General features: G+C 39.7%; 1 protein-coding gene and 1 non-coding gene across 7 annotated transcripts in view; one reads left to right on the top strand and one right to left on the bottom strand.

The window, feature by feature from the left end:
* The window catches only part of ECHDC1 (ethylmalonyl-CoA decarboxylase 1), a 58,217-nt gene that overhangs the window by 22,873 nt on the left and 14,052 nt on the right, over positions 1-21,292 (bottom strand). Inside the window, exons 1-3 of one of the 6 annotated variants that reach the window (XM_066373286.1) lie at positions 18,428-19,202; positions 14,328-14,549; positions 9,236-9,378 (exon numbers count right to left, since the gene is read on the bottom strand). In XM_066373286.1, coding sequence (XP_066229383.1) covers positions 9,236-9,378; positions 14,328-14,547 — 363 coding nt within the window. In that variant the 5' untranslated portion in view covers positions 14,548-14,549; positions 18,428-19,202. Of the gene's footprint in view, positions 1-9,235; positions 9,379-14,327; positions 14,550-16,969; positions 17,780-17,842; positions 18,114-18,427; positions 19,203-21,292 lie in introns of those variants that run through there. The other 5 variants (XM_066373285.1, XM_066373287.1, XM_066373284.1 and 2 more) reach the window with 5 other exon arrangements.
* Positions 1,551-1,679, top strand: LOC136401582 (small nucleolar RNA SNORA46). Its single transcript, XR_010750607.1, has one exon. It is a non-coding gene; the product is annotated as a small nucleolar RNA SNORA46 (small nucleolar RNA).

Genomic DNA, 21,292 nt, shown 5'->3' with positions numbered 1-21,292 from the left:
CTTGCCATTGCTTTAAAAAGTTACACTTGTTCCTGGGTCTTTGTTTATACCATTTCCACTATTCCAAAGGAATAGCCTGTTCTTGCCTGCTGTATGTATTTTAGCAAGTGCCCAGATCAAAGTTTTCAAGCAGGATTTTCTAAATCCCACAGTAATAATTTTATCCTTTGTGTATCTGTGATATTTTTATTTTTGTAAATTACATTTCCCCATGTATAAGACTCATCCCTTCTAGAAAATTTGGGGTCTAAACACTGGGTGTGTCTTATACAGTGGATGTGGCATTTCAAGTGCCATACATGGAACTGAGTCAAGGCAGTATATGAAGACTGATTTGTCATCAGACACAGATGAGGATAAGCTAATGGATTGGAGTTTTGACAGTGATGAGGAAGTTGTATGAATTTTATGATGATTAAAACTTGAGTTCCATAACTTTATGTAATAATTTTTTTTCAAATTTCAGGCCCCAAAATTAAGGTGCATCTTATACATGGGAACATATGTACATGGGGAAATATGGTGACTATAGTACTTATAGATTGCTTGTATGCAATATGTTTGGATTCATTATTAGATACATTATCTATACAAGTTAAGAGTTTGGGAATAGCCTGACCAGGCGGTGGCACAGTGGATAGAGCATCATACTGGAATGCTGAGGACCCAGGTTCGAGACCCCGAGGTCGCCAGCTTGAGTGCAGGCTCATCTGGTTTGAGCAAAGCTCTCCAGCTTGGACCCAAGGTCGCTGGCTCAAGCAAGGGGTTACTCGGTCTGCTGAAGGCCCATGGTCAGGGCACATATGAGAAATCAATCAATGAACAATTAAGGTGTCGCAATGTGCAACGAAAAACTAATGATTGATGCTTCTCATCTCTCCGTTCCTGTCTGTCTGTTCCTGTCTATCCCTCACTCTGACTCTCTCTGTGTCTCTGTAAATAAAAAAAAAAAAGAGTTTGGGAATATATTAGTGAAATGTGGTTCCAGCTCCTAAAAAAATCTCCTCTCAAAAATCTAGAAATTAAAAAAAATGCAACTTTTTAAAAATTCTTGAACAGCCTGACCAGTGGTGGCGCAGTGGATAAAGCGTCGGCCTGGAAGTGCTGAGGTCGCCGGTTCGAAACCCTGGGCTTGCCTGGTCAAGGCACATATGGGAGTTGCTGCTTCCAGCTCCTCCCCCCCTTCGCTCTCTCTGTCTCTCCTCTCTCTCTCTCTCTCTCTCTCTCTCTCTCTCCCCCTCTCCTCTCTAAAATGAATAAATAAAAAATAAATAAATATTTAAAATTCTTGAACAAACGGAAAATAGTACCAAATAACAATTCATTTCAATTGGGTTGGGGTAGTCAAGAAGGCTTTATAAAGAAGAAAGGGAGATGACATTTACTAAGATGATTTGACTTTGGTGGTAAGCACACAATGCAATATACAGATCATGTATCACAGAAATGTACACACACACACACACACACACACACACACACACACAAAGGATACTAAAATTAAACCAACTTCTTAAGAGGCCAGCTACGTTAAAAAAAATAGAATGTCCAGCACTATATTTAAACTTGTGGATGGGAGCTCTCCCCATTCTAGATTACGCTGTAGTGCGAAAGAATTCCTGGCTCTTTCTGTCGCACAGGTGACATTTTGCTGGTGCTAGATGGAGTGAGAAAAATAATTTTAAAAAAAGTAGAATGAAAAACAGATATGCTAAAATGTTGGTGGTTGAGTATGCTATAATAAATACATGATGGTTGCGCTATAATAGTTTACTATTGTTTATATTTGGTAATTTCCATTAATAAAATACTTTTTAAAAGTGAAAAAATACAGTAGCAAAAACATCAACCTGATTATCATTTTTTTAAAAAAATGCCATTTAAGTCTTATTATAATTAGAAAGGAAAGTAATCCTATTACTAAAATTATCATGCTCAGAAAGCAAATTCACCAAACAAGCACATGCTAGTGATACATCTGCAACAACCAAGAGTAAGTTTATTAGATGAAGAAAGCCTCACTGAAAGAAAGACTGTTCATAACTGAGTCATGTGCAGTCTCAGGATGTCTTGGCTGTGAGGGGCAGATGCATTACACATGCAGCTGCAGCTCATACACATGTACGAGGCTTAAAAGTCTCCAGGCCATTTTAAATTTTAGTTTTACATATACTTATAGTTATTTCTCAGACATATAGAAAGACAGTTTATATGAGAAATAAAAATACTTATTAGGAACTTTATATATACTGTTTCTAGTCCTTGTTCATTTTAAAATCATCATGTGACAAATATAGCGCACACTTTATACGTGTTAGTGTTTCTTATTACCCATAAGAGAATTTTATTCAAATTACTTATTTCTATGCTGCATATTTCCCATACTATTAATAGGCAGATTTCATAAAAGTACAAGAAAGGGTCTATTTATCTAGGAAAATGCTTTAAAGAAAATAAGGTATTTTGAGTACTGATGTGGGTTCTAAGCATACACATTATAAGTAAAATCACAAATCCAGATTTCTTCATGAGACTGTCAGATGTGCATAACTACAAGCAACGGACCCCTCCAGGCCTATTTCAGCATTAGAGCCACACCAACTGGGTTCTAAGCTGTTGATAAAAAGTCACTCTTACTCTACTCCAGGCATTTGAGAGCACAAATAACTTGAAGAGCGTCCATACTAAAAAAAATTAATTTTTTGTAGTGATCCTTTATCTTAAGTCTGTATAAAACCTACACGTTTCCCTACATCTTAAGTCTGTATAAAACCTACACGTTTCCCTACAATTACTTGATCAGACCCACAATATACGTATGAAACAATTAGCATGTTTCTATTATACAGGGGTCCTTGGGTTATGACAGTGTCAACATAAGACATTTCTAGTTTATGACGCTTACTCCCATAAAAAGTTAAAAAAAAATTGAGACATGAGTGCTTCAGCTTCTGTCCATAGCATCATACTTCCGGGCTACATGGGCGAACTAGTTTGGTTGCACGTGGCAGAATACACAGTACAGTGTACAGTACAGTATATTTATGTCCTTTCCCTTTTTCTGTGGCTCGGTTGTGTTTTTATGTTCTAGATTATGATTTTACAACCGTGTGAAGATAGGTAAGTGGCTTAGGCTAGGGTATGTGTTGGGCAGATAAAATGTATTATGCTCACTTTGTTAAAGAGGCCGTTGCCCAGGTGATATTAATGTGTGTTGAGAATTGTTGTAGCCTGAGGCTTGGTTTTGGGTTTAAGCCTGTCCCACCCTTTTTGGTGTGAGGTGGTACAATCCTATCATGCCTCAGAGAAGTGACTTTGTATTAGAGACTTCCCTATTATGTATTGGATTAAGGGTTTGGATTTCTACACTATAAAATGGAGGCAGAACGGGATTTGGCGCTTGGTTCCTGAGATTATCGTTAGAAGAGAGAGCAGAGGAGAGCAGAGAAAGGCCACGTGGAGGAGGCCAGGAGAAGCAGCCAAGATGGCAGAGTGCTGAGTGAGATGCCAGTTTGTGTAGAGTTTGTATCTGGGATAAGGAAGGAGATGGGGAACTGAGGAGAATAAGGCTGGTGAGCTAGAAACCTTTGATTCTAGGAAACTCGGATAAGTCAGTGGCTTTGTGAGCACTGAATGTGAGTGGCTTTTGGAGCCCAGTGTGTATTTTTACTTGCCCGCCGGGTGCAAGCTAGAATTAAAAACTATGGCCCATCAGTTTTTGGCTCCGCTGTTTCTTTACCGACTGTCCAAATCCAATGCGAACCTGCAGGAGCCGGGCTGCAATGATGGTGGCCCTGGCCCAGACTGCTGGCTTTACATTTGGCATAGTCTGTGGCAGGATTCGATACAGATCGGCAAGGAGCCTTTGAGCAGTGGAGTAGAGGACTGGCTAGTGTTAGGGTTCCCCATGGCTGTCCTTTTGGGGATTGTAGGCTGGCTGACTTTTACAGCCATGCGTGAGGAAACCGAGAGCTCTGTGGAAGAGGCTGCCTGGGACCTGCAAACCGAGAAGCGGAAGGAGCTGGAGCAAACGCGGGAGAAACAGATGCTGACCCTGGAGCTGGAGGAAATGCTGGAGGAGGCCAACCAGGTGTTCGAGATTCGCCTGGAAATGGAGCAAACACTGGAGGAGGATTCAGAGGTTCATGAGTTGCAGATTGCCCTGGATGTTGTGGAGAGCCAGCAGCGGCAGGAGGCCGGGGCTGAGGCTGAGGCTGAGGCCGGGTCTGGAGTTGCAACGTCTGCGGAGCAGAAGGTGGCGGCAGCCCGGGGCTTGAGCCTGGCAGCGGGAGCTGGTGTTTTCAGTTCCTCTTTGGAGGATGAGGAGAATTGGGCTGGAGTTGTGATCTGCAGTTTCCAGAAGATGGAAGCCCAGCTGGAAGGAGCACCTACTACGGCCCTGGTAGGTCTGCGATTTTGGGACATAGGGCTGGACATGCTATCTGGAGCAGAGATGGAAATGCTGACTGCCATTGCCATGTGCCCCTCTTTGGGACAGTGTAAGACCTGCCAGGATGGCAGGAATGAGGGGGGTGGCTGACGCCCCATGTGCGTGGACTGATTTCCTGGACTACGACCGGAGTGGGCATTGGCTCCTTTGTTGGATGAATTTACGGACTACGGATTTTGGACAATGTGAAATACCCTGATGGGGGTGGGGGGTGGCTTTGCTGGAAGCACTCCCCTGCCCCGGGAAGCTTCTCCCGTGGCTAGAAAGAAGGCCGAGGACATTTTGCGCTTTTGGCAAAGTGCTCAGATATTGGTGAAATGTACCTTTGTAATTGTTGAAACTGTATGATTTGTGCTGTTGTAACTTGTGTAATGTGCTAGTTTCCTTGCACAGGGATGCTGGTGATGTAAATTGGTGGGTAGTAAAGTGAGCATAGGGGTGGATTGTTGGGCAGATAAAATGTATTATGCTCGCTTTGTTAAAGAGGCCGTTGCCCAGGTGATATTAATGTGTGTTGAGAATTGTTGTAGCCTGAGGCTTGGTTTTGGGTTTAAGCCTGTCCCACCCTTTTTGGTGTGAGGTGGTACAATCCTATCATGCCTCAGAGAAGTGACTTTGTATTAGAGACTTCCCTATTATGTATTGGATTAAGGGTTTGGATTTCTACACTATAAAATGGAGGCAGAACGGGACTTGGCGCTTGGTTCCTGAGATTATCGTTAGAAGAGAGAGCAGAGGAGAGCAGAGAAAGGCCACGTGGAGGAGGCCAGGAGAAGCAGCCAAGATGGCAGAGTGCTGAGTGAGATGCCAGTTTGTGTAGAGTTTGTATCTGGGATAAGGAAGGAGATGGGGAACTGAGGAGAATAAGGCTGGTGAGCTAGAAACCTTTGATTCTAGGAAACTCGGATAAGTCAGTGGCTTTGTGAGCACTGAATGTGAGTGGCTTTTGGAGCCCAGTGTGTATTTTTACTTGCAAGCTAGAATTAAAAACTATGGCCCATCAGTTTTTGGCTCCACTGTTTCTTTACCGACTGTCCAAATCCAATGCGAACCTGCAGGAGCCGGGCTGCAATGATGGTGGCCCTGGCCTTACTGCTGGCTTTACAGTGTGTTTTGACTTATACCAAAATTTGAGTTATATCACTGTTGTAGGAATGGAACTGTTGTAACCTGAGGACCCCCTGTAGCTTTTATATACATACATAGGGGAAAAATCCTGGCAGCGTGATCTAAAGATATAAAAACTAGCCCTGGCCGGTTGGCTCAGTGGTAGAGCGTCGGCCTGGTGTGCGGGGGACCCGGGTTCGATTCCCGGCCAGGGCACATAGGAGAAGCGCCCATTTGCTTCTCCACCCCCACCCCCTCCTTCCTCTCTGTGTCTCTCTTCCCCTCCCGCAGCCAAGGCTCCATTGGAGCAAAGATGGCCCGGGCGCTGGGGATGGCTCCTTGGCCTCTGCCCCAGGCGCTAGAGTGGCTCTGGTCGCGGCAGAGCATCACCCCCTGGTGGGCAGAGCATTGCCCCTGGTGGGCGTGCTGGGTGGATCCCGGTCGGGCGCATGCGGGAGTCTGTCTGACTGTCTCTCCCCGTTTCCAGCTTCAGAAAAAATACAAAAAAAAAAAAAAAGATATAAAAACTACGTACTAACTGGACGAAAGCTGTGGGTCAAATAAGTTTGCAAATATGATATGTATGTTTGCTTGCTTATAGTTTGCATTGGCTGTGGGAGACAGGCAGTAAGCCTGCAAAGTCATTATGGCCTAAGGCTTAGTTTTAAGACTAAGCCTTTCCCGCCCTTTTAATACTAAGATCTTTTCAAAGCTAAGCTTTTCCTCGCACCCTTGACTGTTGCATGATGTGGGGTGGTGCACTCTCATGAGGAATCCCATTTAGGCCTCAGATAAGTGACTTTGTTTCAGAGACTTCCTTATTTGTATATTGGCTTAAAGGTTTTTTTTTTTTTTTTTTTTTTTTTAAATTTTAATTTTTTTTTTTTTTTTTTTTAATTCATTTTAGAGAGGAGAGAGAGAGACAGAAAGGGAGAGAGAGAGGAGAGGAGAGAGAGACAGAGAGAGAAGGTGGGGAGGAGCTGGAAGCACCAACTCCCATATGTGCCTTGACCAGGCAAGCCCAGGGTTTCGAACCGGCGACCTCAGCATTTCCAGGTCGACGCTTTATCCACTGCGCCACCACAGGTCAGGCGGCTTAAAGGTTTTGATTTCTATACTATAAAGTGGGGCAGACCTGGGGCTCGCTCACTCTTGGTTCCTGAAATTAGCATTGCAAGGAGAAGCAGCCAAGACGGCAGAGTGCTGAAGGAGAAGCCAGTTTGTGAAGAGTTTGTACAGAGAGAAGGAGATGGGGAACAGAGGTGAATAAGGCTGGTGAGGTAGAAACCTTTGATTCTAGGAAACTCGGATAAGTCAGTGGCTTGCGGAGCCCTGAATGGAAAGGGAAGTGTTTTCCCACTGTGTATATTTCTTGCCCACCAGGTGCAAGCTAGGATTAAAGGTAAATGGCCCATCAGTTCTTAGCTCTTGTTGTTTCATTACCATCTGTCAGAATCAAATGCAAACCTGCACAGGCCAGGCAGCTGTGATGGTGGCTGCGGGTACTGGCTTTACAAAAGCAAAATAACCTTTCACTAAAATTTTAGGGATGCTTTCCTACCTGACTTATATGAGACCCAAAATAATCATCTCATTCTATCTTTACAGTGTCTTTTGTGAACAAAGTAAGATGCCTAGCAATACAATCATGGTAGAGATGAAAAATTATTGTCAAATGACTTGCAGGTCAAATATTTCATTATTATTGTAGTAAAGCTTGGACAAGAATCCAGACATTCACTAACTATTTGAACACATTATGTATTTAAGTCTAGTAAATTATCAATCATCTCATGGTTAATATAAGGTCAACCAAAAAGTTGTGTCTGTTTCTATCACAACAAGTTTCGACACGTAAGCATGTTTATTTGGCGCATGTGTGCCTCTCTATTTTTATCACTTAATGTATACATACTGACATAGCAAATTAACTAAAACAAAGTTGATTCACCTTAGTCTTATGTGTGAAGCTATAGTGTACCCATGGCTACTGATAAAGTTCATTTATGCCACTGTAATTTTTACAAATTTCTACAAGGAAGAAATGCTACAGAAGCATGTCTGTCGCATCCACCAAATTCCTCGGATTTAGCACCCTCCGACTATCACTTGTTTTTGTCCTTACAAAATTTTTTGAAGGGTAAAAAATTAAAAAATGAAGAAGATATCAAACAAGCACTGGTTCAATTTTTCGCATCAAAAGATAAAACATTTTTCAAAAATGGGATATACAAATTGCCCTTATGCTGGCAAGAAATCATTAATAATAATGGCATTATATTATTTAATAAAGTTTATTGACAGTAAGAAAAATTTATATTTTGTTTTATTCCAAAAATGGACAGAACTTTCCGGTAGACCTTATATTTCTTAGTATCATGATCTTTGAAATAAAAAGATACATTTTTCAGACACTGTGCTATTGTGCACCTCATATACATTAACCTAAATCCTCACAATTGTTCTGTGGAATATTTAATTCTCATTTATAGATTAGGAAAATAAGACTTAGAATAATATAAGATTAAGTGATTGCCTAATAAGTTAGCCAGAAAGTGTTGAAACCAGCATTCAAATCCAAGTCTATCAAAATTACCAAGAGAGAACTCTTTCCTCACATATTTATGTACGCAGAGATTATAAACTAAGTAGAGTGGTGTAAGAGTTATGTAATACCATTAAAACATTATTACCTAAATACAGCCCACATCTACAATTAAATTTAACACATACACTACTTCCTTCTTTTTCATTTCTTTCTCTTTCTCTCTCTCTTTCTCTCTCATTGTTTTGTTTTTGGCCTAGGGGTTGTCAGTGGAAGGCAAAATTCAAGAAAACGAGGTTCCTTGGAGTGTAGGAGACTGCAAATTAGCAAAGCCCTTGCAGTTTGAGGCTTGGCCAAAGGCTAAGTTCTCCACACCTCCATATTGGCTATGAAGCTATTTGCACTCATCTCATCCCCCATTTCGCTTGCCTGCTTAAGTTGCTAGAAGCAATTTACATGCCCTTCCTCTGACCCTTTGCTTGTTCTCATGTTGGTTAATTTCAGTTATGCAGGGTGGAAGGTTTCTACACTTGGGAGATTTCTTGGGTTGCCTTGGAGATGTGTGACTTTGTATCGGAGACTTCCTTATTTGCATATGGCTATATGATAAAGCAGCCAGGGGCTCTTGGATTTTTGCAAGCTATCTTTTGCATTGCAAAGAGACCTCCTGACTGCATCTTTTTTCTCTTTAAGCTTATTTTCTTCATTCTGCACCGTTCCTACTCAGAACCTGAAATTACTAGCTGTGCTGGTTCGCAGCATTGGAGGACTGATAATGGAAGATATTAGGATTCTTCTTCTATCAGGGTAATAACTCAAAGCAAATTTTTTAATTGTTATCATTTGTTACTATGTGCCAAAGCTATGCTAGATATACTTCATGTGAAATTCCTTACCAGGAGATGCTAGGGGCTTCCGCTTAAAAAAATTCAAATTCTTCCTGGATTTAATAATATACTTTGGTTATTGCACTGTTGCAACCTTATCTATAAGAAGCAAAATGAACACTCTAATCCTTGGAAAGCTATTAAAGAATAGTTGTCATCATAATAACCATATATGTAAAACAAATATCTCAGCCATAGATGTCTGAAAAACATGTATAACCTAGTATATAATACATATAGACTTGCCTCTGGAGTTGCTAGTGCTTTCACAGCCCTCAGATCAGATCCTGAGCAGAAAGTATTTTTTGCCCCATGAACAATGAGACCTTTCCCCTCTGTCCAATTTTCCAATTCAGTCACTTTTTCCAAAAGTTGTAGCATCATAACACCTGCCAGCGGGGAGGATAAATCACAAAAAGTTATGCAACTGGAAAAGGAGAAATAATTGAGAAACCATAAGGTGTCAAACAAGACTCTTAAGTCACATATTTTACAAATACGTACTGAATATCAAATACCTATAGTGTTGGTACTACAAAGTATATACAGAAATGGTATACATAACAGTCCCTGTTTTAAAAGTTTACAATTTTTAGTGATCACTCTATCTTAATTAAGAAACCAAACAAATGTATGGTTATGCAGAAAAATGAGAATACATCATAAATGTCCCAGGAATGGGAACACTGGAATTAACACTATGTAATATGGTTTTAAGAAAAAAATTTTACTTAGGGTAAAAATGAAATACAAGTCTGACTTCATAGCAGTATACATTCAGTTTCTCAGTCATCAAGCTCATAACAAAAGTTATGCCTATATCCATAACTCAAATGTAGTACTGCCTACCATAAGACTATGAGATCTTATCATATATAGGGCATACAGTATGCAAAGAGGTAATATTTCTACTCTACTTAAATCAATTGCATTTCTATACACCAAAATAAACTATCAGAAAAATAAATTTAAAAAACCTTATTTACAATTGCATAAAAAATTAAATAGGTAAGAATAAATTTAATCAAGAATGTAAAATCACTATACTTATAAAATTGTAAGACATGGAGGAAGAACATTGAAGAATAGATAAGTAAGTAAAAGCATATACCATATTCATGGATAGGAAGACATCATTAAAATGTCAATCCTACCAAAAGCAATCTATAAATACAATTCTTATCAAGATTAGAATGGTATATCTCACAGAACCAGGACAGATATTCCAAAAATTTATATGGAACTACAAAGACTCTGAATAGCCACAGCAATCTTGAGAAAGAAGAACAAAGTTGGAGGAATCATGCTACTTGACATCAAATTATACTACAAGGCCATAATAATCAAAAAAGCTTTGTACTGGCATAAAAAAGACATGTAGGTCAATGGAACAGAAAAGAGAGCCCAGAAATAAACCCACACCTTTATAGTCAATTAATATTTGACAAAGGAGGAAAGAAAATACAATGAGGTAAAGAAAGTCTATTCAATTAATGGTGTTGGGAAAATTGGACAGAACATGTGCAAAATAAATGAAACTAAATCACCTTTTTACACCACATACAAGAATAAACTCAAAATGGATTAAAGTCTTAAATGTTAGACTTGAAACCATAAAAATCGTAAAATAAAACAGAAACAATAAAATCTCAGAAATTTCTCATAGCAATATTTTTCTGCTATATCTCCTTCAGCAAGGGAAACAAAAGAAAAATAAACAAATGAGAATATATCAAACTAAAAAGTTTTGCACAGTAAAGAAAACCCAACCCATTGAATGGGAGAATATATATGCCAATGATACATCTGGTAGGGGGTTAATATCTAAAAATTGTTATTATTTTTTTAAATTTTTTTAGTGAGAGGAGGGGTGGCAGAGACTGACTCCCACATGCACCTTGACCAGTATCCACCTGGGAAGCCCACTAGGGGGCAATGCTCTGCCCATCTGTGGCCCTTACTCTGTTGCAAACTGTTGGACAGATAAAATATATTATGCTCACTTTGTTAAAGATGGCGCTGCCCACGTGGAAGCCCATCGCCCAGGTAATATTAATGTGTGTTGGGGGTGAGCTATGGGCAGGCAGGATTCTTGTAGCCTGGGGCTTGGTTTTAGGACTAAGCCTTACCCACCCTTTTTGATATGGGGTGGTACAATCCCATCATGCCTCAGATAAGTGACTTTGTATTAGAGACTTCCCTATTTTGTATATTGGATTAAAGGTTTTTATTTCTGCACTATAAAGTGGGGCAGACCAGAAACTTGCTCTCTCGGTTTCTGAGATTAGCATTAGAGGAGAAAGCAGTGAGGAGAGCAGAGAGAGGCCACGTGGAGGAGGCCAGGAGCAGCAGCCAAGATGGTGGAGTGTTGAAGGAAAAACCAGTTTTTGCAGAGAGAAGGAGATGGGGAACAGAGGTGAATAAGGCTGGTGAGCTAGAAACCTTTGATTCTAGGAAACTCAGATAAGTCAGTAGCTTTGTGAGCACTGAATGAGTGGGTTTTGGAGCCCAGCCGGGTACAAGCTAGGATTAAAGCTAAGGGCCCACCAATTCTTGGCTCCATTGTTTCATTATGGTCTGTCCGAATCTAATGCAAACCTGCATGGGCCAGACGGCTATGATGGTGGCCCTGGCTACTGGCTTTACACAACCAGAGCCATTTTTTAGTGCCTGAGGTGGAAAACATACAAGAAACAACTGTACCGGGGCCAACTCACTCTAATCAGGCCATGGCTCAAGAGGGGAAGAGAGAGAGAGAGAGAAAAGTGAGAAGGGGAGGGCTAAAGAAGCAGATGGGCACTTCTCTTGTGTGCCCTGACCAGGAATCAAACCTGGGACATCCACACGCCAGGCCAATGCTCTAACATTGAGCCAACCAGCCAGGGCCAAAATCCAAAATGCATAATGAACTTATAAAACTAAACACCACAAAAACAATCCAATTAAAAAAATGGGTAAAGGACCTAAATAGACATTTCTCCAAAATGGCATACAGATGGGCAATAGATATATGAAAATATGTTCAACATCACTAATCATCAAAGAAATGCAAATGGAAACCACAATCACATTATCTCCTCACACCTGTCAGAATGACTATCATCAATAAATCAACAAACAGGTGTTGGTGAAGGTTGACTACTACTGTCCTAGATGAAACAGCAGACCTGCGTATGTCGTAAATCAGTGGTAGTCAACCTGGTCCCTGCCACCCACTAGTGGGTGTTCCAGCTTTCATGGTGGGTGGTAGTGGAGCAACCAAAGTATAAATAAAAAGATAGATTTAACTATAGTAAGTTGTTTTACAAATTTATTCTGCCAAACTTAGTGAAAATCTGACATAAAGTACTTGGTAAGTAATTATTATTATATGCTTTAACTTGCTGTAACTCTGCTTTATAAATTTTATAAAGTAAAGTTACTTCCCTACTTTATAAATCACCATTACTGTGGAACCAGTGGGTGGTTAGAAAATTTTACTACTAACAGAGATACAAAAGTGGGCGGTAGGTATAAAAAGGTTGACTATCCCTGTCCTAAATGGTTTAATATTTCTTGCTCTCAAAATATTTACAGTCTAATACATTTTACAGAAAGGGACTGAATCTATATAAATAAATATGGACCTTCAATTATCCCTAGAATCTAAGCTTCAAAAAAAAATAATGCTAGCCTTGAATATAAGAAATCTATACCAGTGGTTAATTTTGCACTCATCTTTTTGACTTTGTAAAATACATGTTAAGAGTTGGAAGGGACCTTGAAGAGAATCTGGCTGGGTGATTTTCAAACAAGGGCTTGGGGGCTATGTGATAGGGGTTCACTCATCATCTGCCAACCCTACAAAACACCATTATACACATTAATGTAGCTCTGTTTGTATTAGTTTTAAATACTAGGCATCAAATTTACATTTAAATAAAAAGTTTTACTAATATGTTATTTGTAGCTATTCAGTAGTAAATTAAAACTATTAATCCAATTCTTTAGAGCAGTCTTGCCTTTCTAATTTTAGTTTTTATAGACTAATATTAATTTCCTAGGCTTTTTTTCTCTGAACTCATTGAAGCTAAGAAACTGCACTGTCTAATAAAGTAGCCTCCACCACATGTAACTACTATTAAATACTTGAAACATGCCTAGTCTAAACTGAAATGTGCTGTAAGGTTAAAATATATACCAGATTTTAAAGACCTGGTATTAAAAAGAAAAAAGAAAAATGCCTCTTCATTTTTATATCAGTCACATGTTGAAATATTTTGAATATAATGGGTTAGATAAAAGTTTTACTAAAATTAATTTTACCTTCTTTTAAAACTATAGCTAATACAAAATATTTAATTACAGATGTGGCTCACATTTGTGTTTTGCATTATATTTCTGTTAACACTAATAGAGACTTCTTTGAATTCTGCTGAGTGGAAAGAAAAGTCATCTTTGGTTTAAAGACAAATCATTGATAATTTACAGTTTACAGTCTTTTGAATTATGTCTATAGATATAATTATATATATACTAGATACATGAAAATATACTGAGATATTTTTGAGCCCAATATTTCAAATACTACTACAGCATATAATTTACCCCCACGAAGTACATAAATGGCAAATAGAGAAATTGCCAAAAATTACCTTGAAATACAAGGGCTTGGTAGTCAGCAATTACACTCATTATCTCTTGCATAAATAACATCATGGTAGCATAACTCAAATTTGAGCTTTGGCATAAAATTACAAATTACCATATGTTCTCAACATTCAGGCCTCTTAAATATAAAATTCTTATATACCAAGAGTGCTGCCTAGCAAATAGAAGGTATAATATTTACCAGTAAGGAAAGGAGCAACAAATAGACAAGTGCAGTGGTTTCTCTCATTATTGGAATGACATGGTTAAAATCATCCTTATTTCAATTCACACACACACACACACACACACACACACACACACAAAGTAAGCTAAACAGTAACTTATTTTTATTTATAGCTTTTCTCTTTAGCATTTAAAAATCTTTGAAACTACCTTTCCTTTGTCTGCAGAGGGACATTAGCTGAACATAAACAAATCAAGTTGTTAAAATAATAAATTACAGTGGACAAAATAATCAAGATTAATGTGACAGTTTCCTTTTCATCAGCATCTGAATTCATGGATTTTTTAAAAAAGAAAAATATTAAAAATGTTCCTGGTTCATGTGGTAGTATTGTTTTGTTTTGGTGTTTTACAGAGTACCATGACTTTCAAGAATTATACCACCAGAGTAAGGATAAGAGTCATGTAATAGCAGATTAGATTAAGAGTCATTCTTTAACAAACAAAAGAAAGCTCTCTGTACCAGAAAAGGCATTCCTTTTACTTGGATTGTTCAGAGTAAGAATGCCAATGCCACTGTCTTCCTTCTGAAGGTCAATGGATCCACCAGGAAACTGCTTTAGTTTTTTTTTAACTTCTTCCTCATGGAAGCCATGAGAAGTATTATAGAGTGACAATCCCGTTTGATGTAGAAGGTTTTTCCTTATAGACATAGATGATGTCTTCAAAAGACTTCTTGCCATTTCTGGAAAAGAGACATAAGTACACAGTAGTCCAGATGAACATCCACTTTTTTTGTAGTAGTTTTTTGTTAATAGGTCTTTCTGTTTAATTGGGAGTACTTCCCTACTTCTAAAAACACTCTTTGAAGAGATGGTCAGTATGGAATTCCTTTCTTTCCCCCATTCCTCAAACCAAATTATTCACAAAGTATATCATTTCAATGAACCATTGAGAGATGATGGCATAGTTATAGTGCATTTACTGGGACCTAATAATACACTAGGAAGGTTTAGAACAGGGGTCCCCAAACTTTTTGCACAGGGGGCCAGTTCACTGTCCCTCAGACCATTGGAGGGCCAGACTATAAAAAAACTATAAACAAATCCCTATGCACACTACACATATCTTATTTTAAAGTAAAAAAAACAAAATGGGAACGAATACAATATTTAAAATAGAGAACAAGTAAACTTAAATCAACAAACTGACCAATATTTCAATGGGAACTATGCTCCTCTCACTGACCACCAATGAAAGAGGTGCCCCTTCTGGGTGTGCGGCGGGGGCCGGATAAATGGCCTCAGGGGGCCGCATGCGGCCCGCAGGCGTAGTTTGGGGACCCCTGGTTTAGAAGAATGTTGCTGTTGTGTATTCAGCAGCATCTCCTGCCTCTAGGTAGTCTTTCTCATGATCCTTCTTTCCAATTCCAGCTTTTCCAAAATTTAAGACAACAATCAGTCCAAATGTCCACTAGAAACAGTCTGAATGCATAAATGTTATAAGAGCAATCCCATTCTTAGCATTATCCTTACTTTCTGTCATGTTTTCATAGAAGAAACTGGAAGAGATCCTGAGGAAAATGGGGGGGAATAGAAATGTGCATGTGTGTGGTTTCTGCGTTCCCCAGGGTTTTGACAATCTTCTTATTTTATGTATGCATCCTGGGTAATCTCAACTCTGCCCACAGGATTTTTTGTCTTAGGCATTGTTGTTGCCATAAAACATACATTCAGAAAAATATACAATTCAATGAACTTACAAGGTGAACACACTTAATAGCATTCATAAATAACATGAATCCCAGGTTTGTCATGCCACCTTTTAATCACCACTTCAAATGAGGGTAACAATGATCTTGACTTCTAATATCCAAAATTATTTTATTGCCTGTTTTGAAATTTAAATAACTTGAATGATCTAGCATATTCTTTTGTCTGATTTCAACTGTTTCTGACATCCATTATGTGTTCTTATAGTATAAAGATTCTATCTCCATATCACTCTCTCTCCCCCTCTCTAATATGGACAAGCTTGCTTTTTTCTGGAGTATGTTCTAGGCATATTTTCCCCCTGGTAATATATCAGATATACAAGAGACAGCTCAATAGAAAATTAATCTGTGGTTGAGGTGTTGATCTTTTCCTAATTGACTATTTCAGTATAAAAAAAATGTGCCAAAGAAACCTGGTAAGGACTTGGATGACTGCTTTAAAACATAAATATGCCTAGGCCCTGGCCAGTTGGCTTAGTGGTAGAGCGTCAGCCCAGCATATGGACATCCCAAGTTCAATTCCCAGTCAGGGCACACAGGAGAAGTGAACATATACTTCTCCATCCCTTCTCTCTCTCTCTCTCTCTCTTCCTCTCCCATAGCCATTGCTCAATTGGTTTGAGCATGTTGGCCCCAGGCACTGAGGATGGTTGGTGGAGCCTCTGCCTCAGGTACTATTATAAAAATATAGCTCAGTTGGGAGTATGGCCCTAGATGGGGAGTGCATCAGCCCCAGGGGGAGGGAGTACTGGGTGGATCTAGTCGGGGTGCATGTGGGAGTCTGCCTATCTCCCCTCCTCTCACTTGGAAAAAAAGAAAATAAATAAATAAATAAATTTGTCTATGTTTTCTACAATATTCTGTTGACGATAGAACAAAAACTTAAACAAAAAAATTATGGAGTATAGTTTATGAAATCATTAGCATTTTAAATGATTATTGTGGGATAACAGCTTCATTACCTTCCAAGCTTCATTACATGTCACACACATCCAGTCCGCACACAGTCCAAATTAACTTCAGTCCCTTATATCATTCAGGTTTTCTCTTCATTCCAAGCCTCTGCCTATGTGAGCCCTTGCCTGTTACACTTTGTCTTCCTCAGGGTAACTCCGGGTTATCCCCTTTAAAACGCTTCTACGTAAAACCCTGTCTGTACTTATTTATATTCTTTGTTAACTCTCAATCACACTCTCCTGTAACTACTTCCCTAACCAAACCTTCCCAGTATATTTAACTTCAGGAAAGCATTAGCAGTGCCGAAAGAAGTGCCTGTCAAAGGATACTGCCAATAATAATTTGGTCTACAAAGCTTAAGAATCCATAATACCGTAAGAGGCTTAAATATCTGTCCATAACTAACCACCTTGCTTATTATTCCCACCACTCACCCTGTTCAGACTCCATTCCTCTTTGCAAGCTGGTTTCTGTAACAGGAACAAGATCACTGCCTGTGCCCCACCAGACTGTTAACGCATTCCTCTTTCAAGTCAGACCAGTAAAATTTCAAGAAAAGGTCAGCTGCTTGACCTGATTACTATGCCCCTCCTTCCCTCATAGGTTTCACAATTTCTATCATTCCCCCAAAGCGTATTTCTTCCTAGAGGGTTACAGGTCTTCCCCGAAGGGGATCCTCTGTTATTCCTGTCCAAGTCCAGTTTATCGCCACACATTTAGCGCCTAGGCATTTAGTTGGTAAACAGTAGTAGGTAGGCTTGCAGACATGGAAGTGAGGGAAAACAGGGTGGGAAGGGATCGATGTAGATTTTCTCTCTAGGTACTTTTGGTTGGAAAGTTGGTTGTACGAAGCAAATGTTATTTAAGCAAGAACATTTAATACGTAGGTAGTGAGAAGAACGATTATGAAGGCCCTTGGGAATATTACCCGCACATCAGCAAACCAAAACAGAAAACTTGGCCATCCCACAAATCCTCCCTGCGTCGGAAACGCAGTATAACGAGTCAGCCAAATCTCCGACCCCCAAGCCAACTCTAGGTTTCTCAATCCACACAAGGATGACCTTGGCCCCAGCCAGTCCAATGAACGTTTTCTGTTTCTTTTTCTTTATTCTTTGTCCTAGAAGAGGTTTGGGCCTTTCGCCCCATTTTGCATTTGTTTGCATCAGCTAAATTGTTTTCTTTAATCACTTATTATAACACTTAACACGGGGCCTGGGAAGTATTCCTAATTTAAATTAGTGCGTTGAAATAATGTCTCCCAACCCAGCTATTTCTCTCCCCGTTCTGAAGAAAGTTTTTCCTACCCGCTCTCTCACCAGGTAAAGTTCGGCGACAGCGCTGGGCACTGCGTCCCCACGCCCAGCAGAGGGCAGCGGGCTGCAGGGCGGCTCGGCTACGGCCCCGCCGGCCCGGCCGGCCCGGTTTGGAGTTCAAATGGAAAAACCCTACAGTCCATTATACAGCGACACAGCGTCGTGCTGGCGTTCTCTCCTAGAGGACACTTGAAGTACAGCCCCTACGGCCAAGGTCCTGGAGGGACCCCAGCGGCGGCTTCCCTTCCGCTCCCCGCGCCGCCGTCGCCCCCCCCCCCCCCCCCGCGCGCCCTTCTTCCCCGACCCCATGCGCCCCTCTTCCGGCCGGCTCCCCGCGCTTCCGGCTCCGACGCGCCCCTCTTCCGGCTCCCCGCGCACTCGCCCCCGACGCGCCCCTCTTCCGGCTCCCCGCGCCTCGGGTCCCCGCGCCCTCGCCCCCGTCGCGCCCCTCTCCCGGCCCCCCAGGCCTCGAGTTCCCGCGCCTCGGGTCCCCGCGCCCTCGCCCCCGTCGCGCCCCTCTCCCGGCCCCCCAGGCCTCGAGTTCCCGCGCCTCGCCCTCCGCCGCCTCGAGTCTACCTGTGTCCTGCCTAGTGTCCCGAGGAGCCGAGACCCGTGACTCCTCCAGTACGTGCTTCCTGTTCTCGGCTCTGAGGCTCAGAGCTGGTGCAGCGATGCTGCCCAACCCCGTTCATTTTCAGGCTCCGATGTTAATTTCGGAAATATGGAAATGATAAATGTCTAACTTGAATGGCCACAGAGAAGATCCACAGTATTTGATGGCCGTGAACTTGGGTCGATGAGAGCATGAGTACCCACAAAATTGGCAAAAAAACAAACAAAACCCTTATGTGGCCTAAGTGAAAATGTGGCCTCAGAAAACCGGAAGAGGTCGAGCACACGAGGTTGCGTGGATGTCAGCACGAATCAATGTATTTCTCTCTCAGGCACTAGACCGCCTGCCTTTGCAGGATTATGTCAGCCGCCCTCACAATTTTGCCACAACATTAGGACAAGGAGGAACAACCCTTAAAATCTGGGAATAAAATTGCCCACCATCCATGCAGAACTGGAGCACCAAAATATAAGTGAAACTGAATGAAAGAAAAATATTCATTTTCTTGCATAGACCTGTTTTTACTGTTTATAGCTTGAAATTTATACGTGCTATGTGTGCTTACTTTTCTTTCCTTTGTGAATATGTATGTTCCAAATTGTAGTTTGTGATATGAACCGTTTCATATATTTTTATTTTTATTAATGCTTTGAAAATTATACATTCTGATGTTAATTCTACCGTGGTTACTTAACTTTCCCAAGAATCTCCATCAAAGTATAATTTGTTTTTACCAACACAAAGTATAAAATTTTTGTTTACTCATTACTTTGTAAAATAATTTATTATACTTTCTCTTCCATCTTCTTTTCTCTTTGTTTTAATTATATAATCTGGTATTTGTGCCCTATTTTACATTACAAAAATTTTCTACATTATGGTCATTTTTTTCACTATTTTTTCCAAATGTTGCATTTCATTTTCTAGACCATATTTAAATTACTTCAAACTTAATCATATGTTTAAAAACCATCGGTTGTTTTATAGACCTACTTCAACCCTTCATTTTGTTTACCTCTTATTTGGTTACAAAAGGGCTTAAAATTAGTGGGGGGGTTTTGTTGTTTGCTTTTTAAATATTTTCCCATTTGTCGGTTTTCAAAGGCTATGAAGATTTGAAATTGTCTTTTGCTTTCCCACAAGAACTTCAATTGACTAGTGATCAATTCTTAGTCAGTAACCTAGTGGTTCTCAAACTTTTTGAAGTCAGGGCACATTTAAAATCTTACAAATAACTGTAGGTGCACTATATACAAATTTATTAGAAATATGTTATAATAAAGTCAAATATTAAAGAAAAATATATAAAGTCCAAGCGTGCTTTTATGGTAATTAAATGAAATAAATACAACAAAATTAAATTTCTTCTGACATTAAAAACATTTTTATGTTACATTTTTTGAGTTATGCTTTTTAGAATTTGTAAAAAAAAGAAGGGGGTTAAAAAATTTTTAAAATCAACAAAAAAAGTTATCTCTTTATATATATAGATACATCCTTAGTAAGATTTAGTAAATTCAGCAGGTCCCGGCACGAATGTGTTAAGTTTTTTAATTCTTGTGATTATGAGAAACATGAGCCTGATGTGTCCTAGCGATTTCTTCAATGTTTAGGCATATATTTGAAAGGCAAACTCTCATTTCCTCTCAATACATTGAAGAATTCCATTCCTCTCTTTTTACTCTTGTGTTGAGTGCAGAAAAACCCCACCATACATATCATCTTAACTTCACACCAAAGGATAGAAGAAACTTGCCTCCAGTCTTTTCCAGGGAATATGGGGGTAGTGTAAACAATCCAGCACCACAGTTTAACAGCCTTTTGCAACCTAATCAGGCAAGTGAGGTGGGCAATTGGGCAGACTGTCAGCTTACAGCCAATTCCTCACACCTCTATCCCCCAGAGATCTAAACTCCAAAAACCCTCTTGGTTTTTTGGTCCCCAACAGGCACATATTTCTCTGGAATACCATAGGGCACACCTGGAAATCTTCTAGGGTGCACCAGTGCGCCCTGGCGCACACTTTGAGAACCATTGCCATAACCTCTCCCTTTTTTCTAGACCATACTCTTTTTTTCTGCTAGAAGACAGGCCTGACACCAACCTGATATTTGCTCTTTTATTTGAAAAAAAAAAAAAATCCTCTTTTCTCCTAAGTGTTGGTAAGACTTCTGTGCTATCCTTGTAATGTTATAGATTACATTATATTTTGTTATAGATTACAAAATATTATCTAAGTTTATATCTATTTTTGATGATTATAGATGGGCCGAGTAGACATTTTCATCGATATATGCAGTATTTTATTTTCTCCCTGAGGAAAGTTTTCTCATTACTATTATTATTTTTTGCAGTAATACCTCAACTGAAATGAGCTTTCTAATTCTAGCTCCCATTTTTACAACATTGTAGACCCCTTTTTAAATTCTGCATTACATATTTTTTTTTTAGTGGGGGAGATGAATAATGAAGAACTAAAATAGTAAATATGTAATAGAATATTAATAGATAATAATACCATGAGAACATATAGACAATGGTCAACATAGTGTTGGAAGTTAGCACTTTAGGCTGAAGGAAGAGGTGTATTTAGTACACTGCTCACAAAAATTAGGGGATAAGGGAACGTGGAAATACTCCAGTACTTTCAACCTCTTGTATAGTGCATTTTCACTAATGAAATAAAAGTTGGTTTTGCATCTCATTTGCATAATCAAACGACTTTCTTTAACTTGTCGTTTGCTTTTCTGATCTTCTTGTTTAATTAAAAAAATCAAATGCTTCTTTTTTATCACTTCATATTCATTTTGAAATATCCTTTAATTTTT

Source organism: Saccopteryx leptura, chromosome 3 (genome assembly GCF_036850995.1).
Source record: "Saccopteryx leptura isolate mSacLep1 chromosome 3, mSacLep1_pri_phased_curated, whole genome shotgun sequence".
NCBI classification, from domain to species: Eukaryota; Metazoa; Chordata; class Mammalia; order Chiroptera; family Emballonuridae; genus Saccopteryx; species Saccopteryx leptura.
The sequence above is the reverse complement of the archived record's forward strand: the minus strand, read 5'-3'. Positions and strand labels throughout refer to the sequence as shown.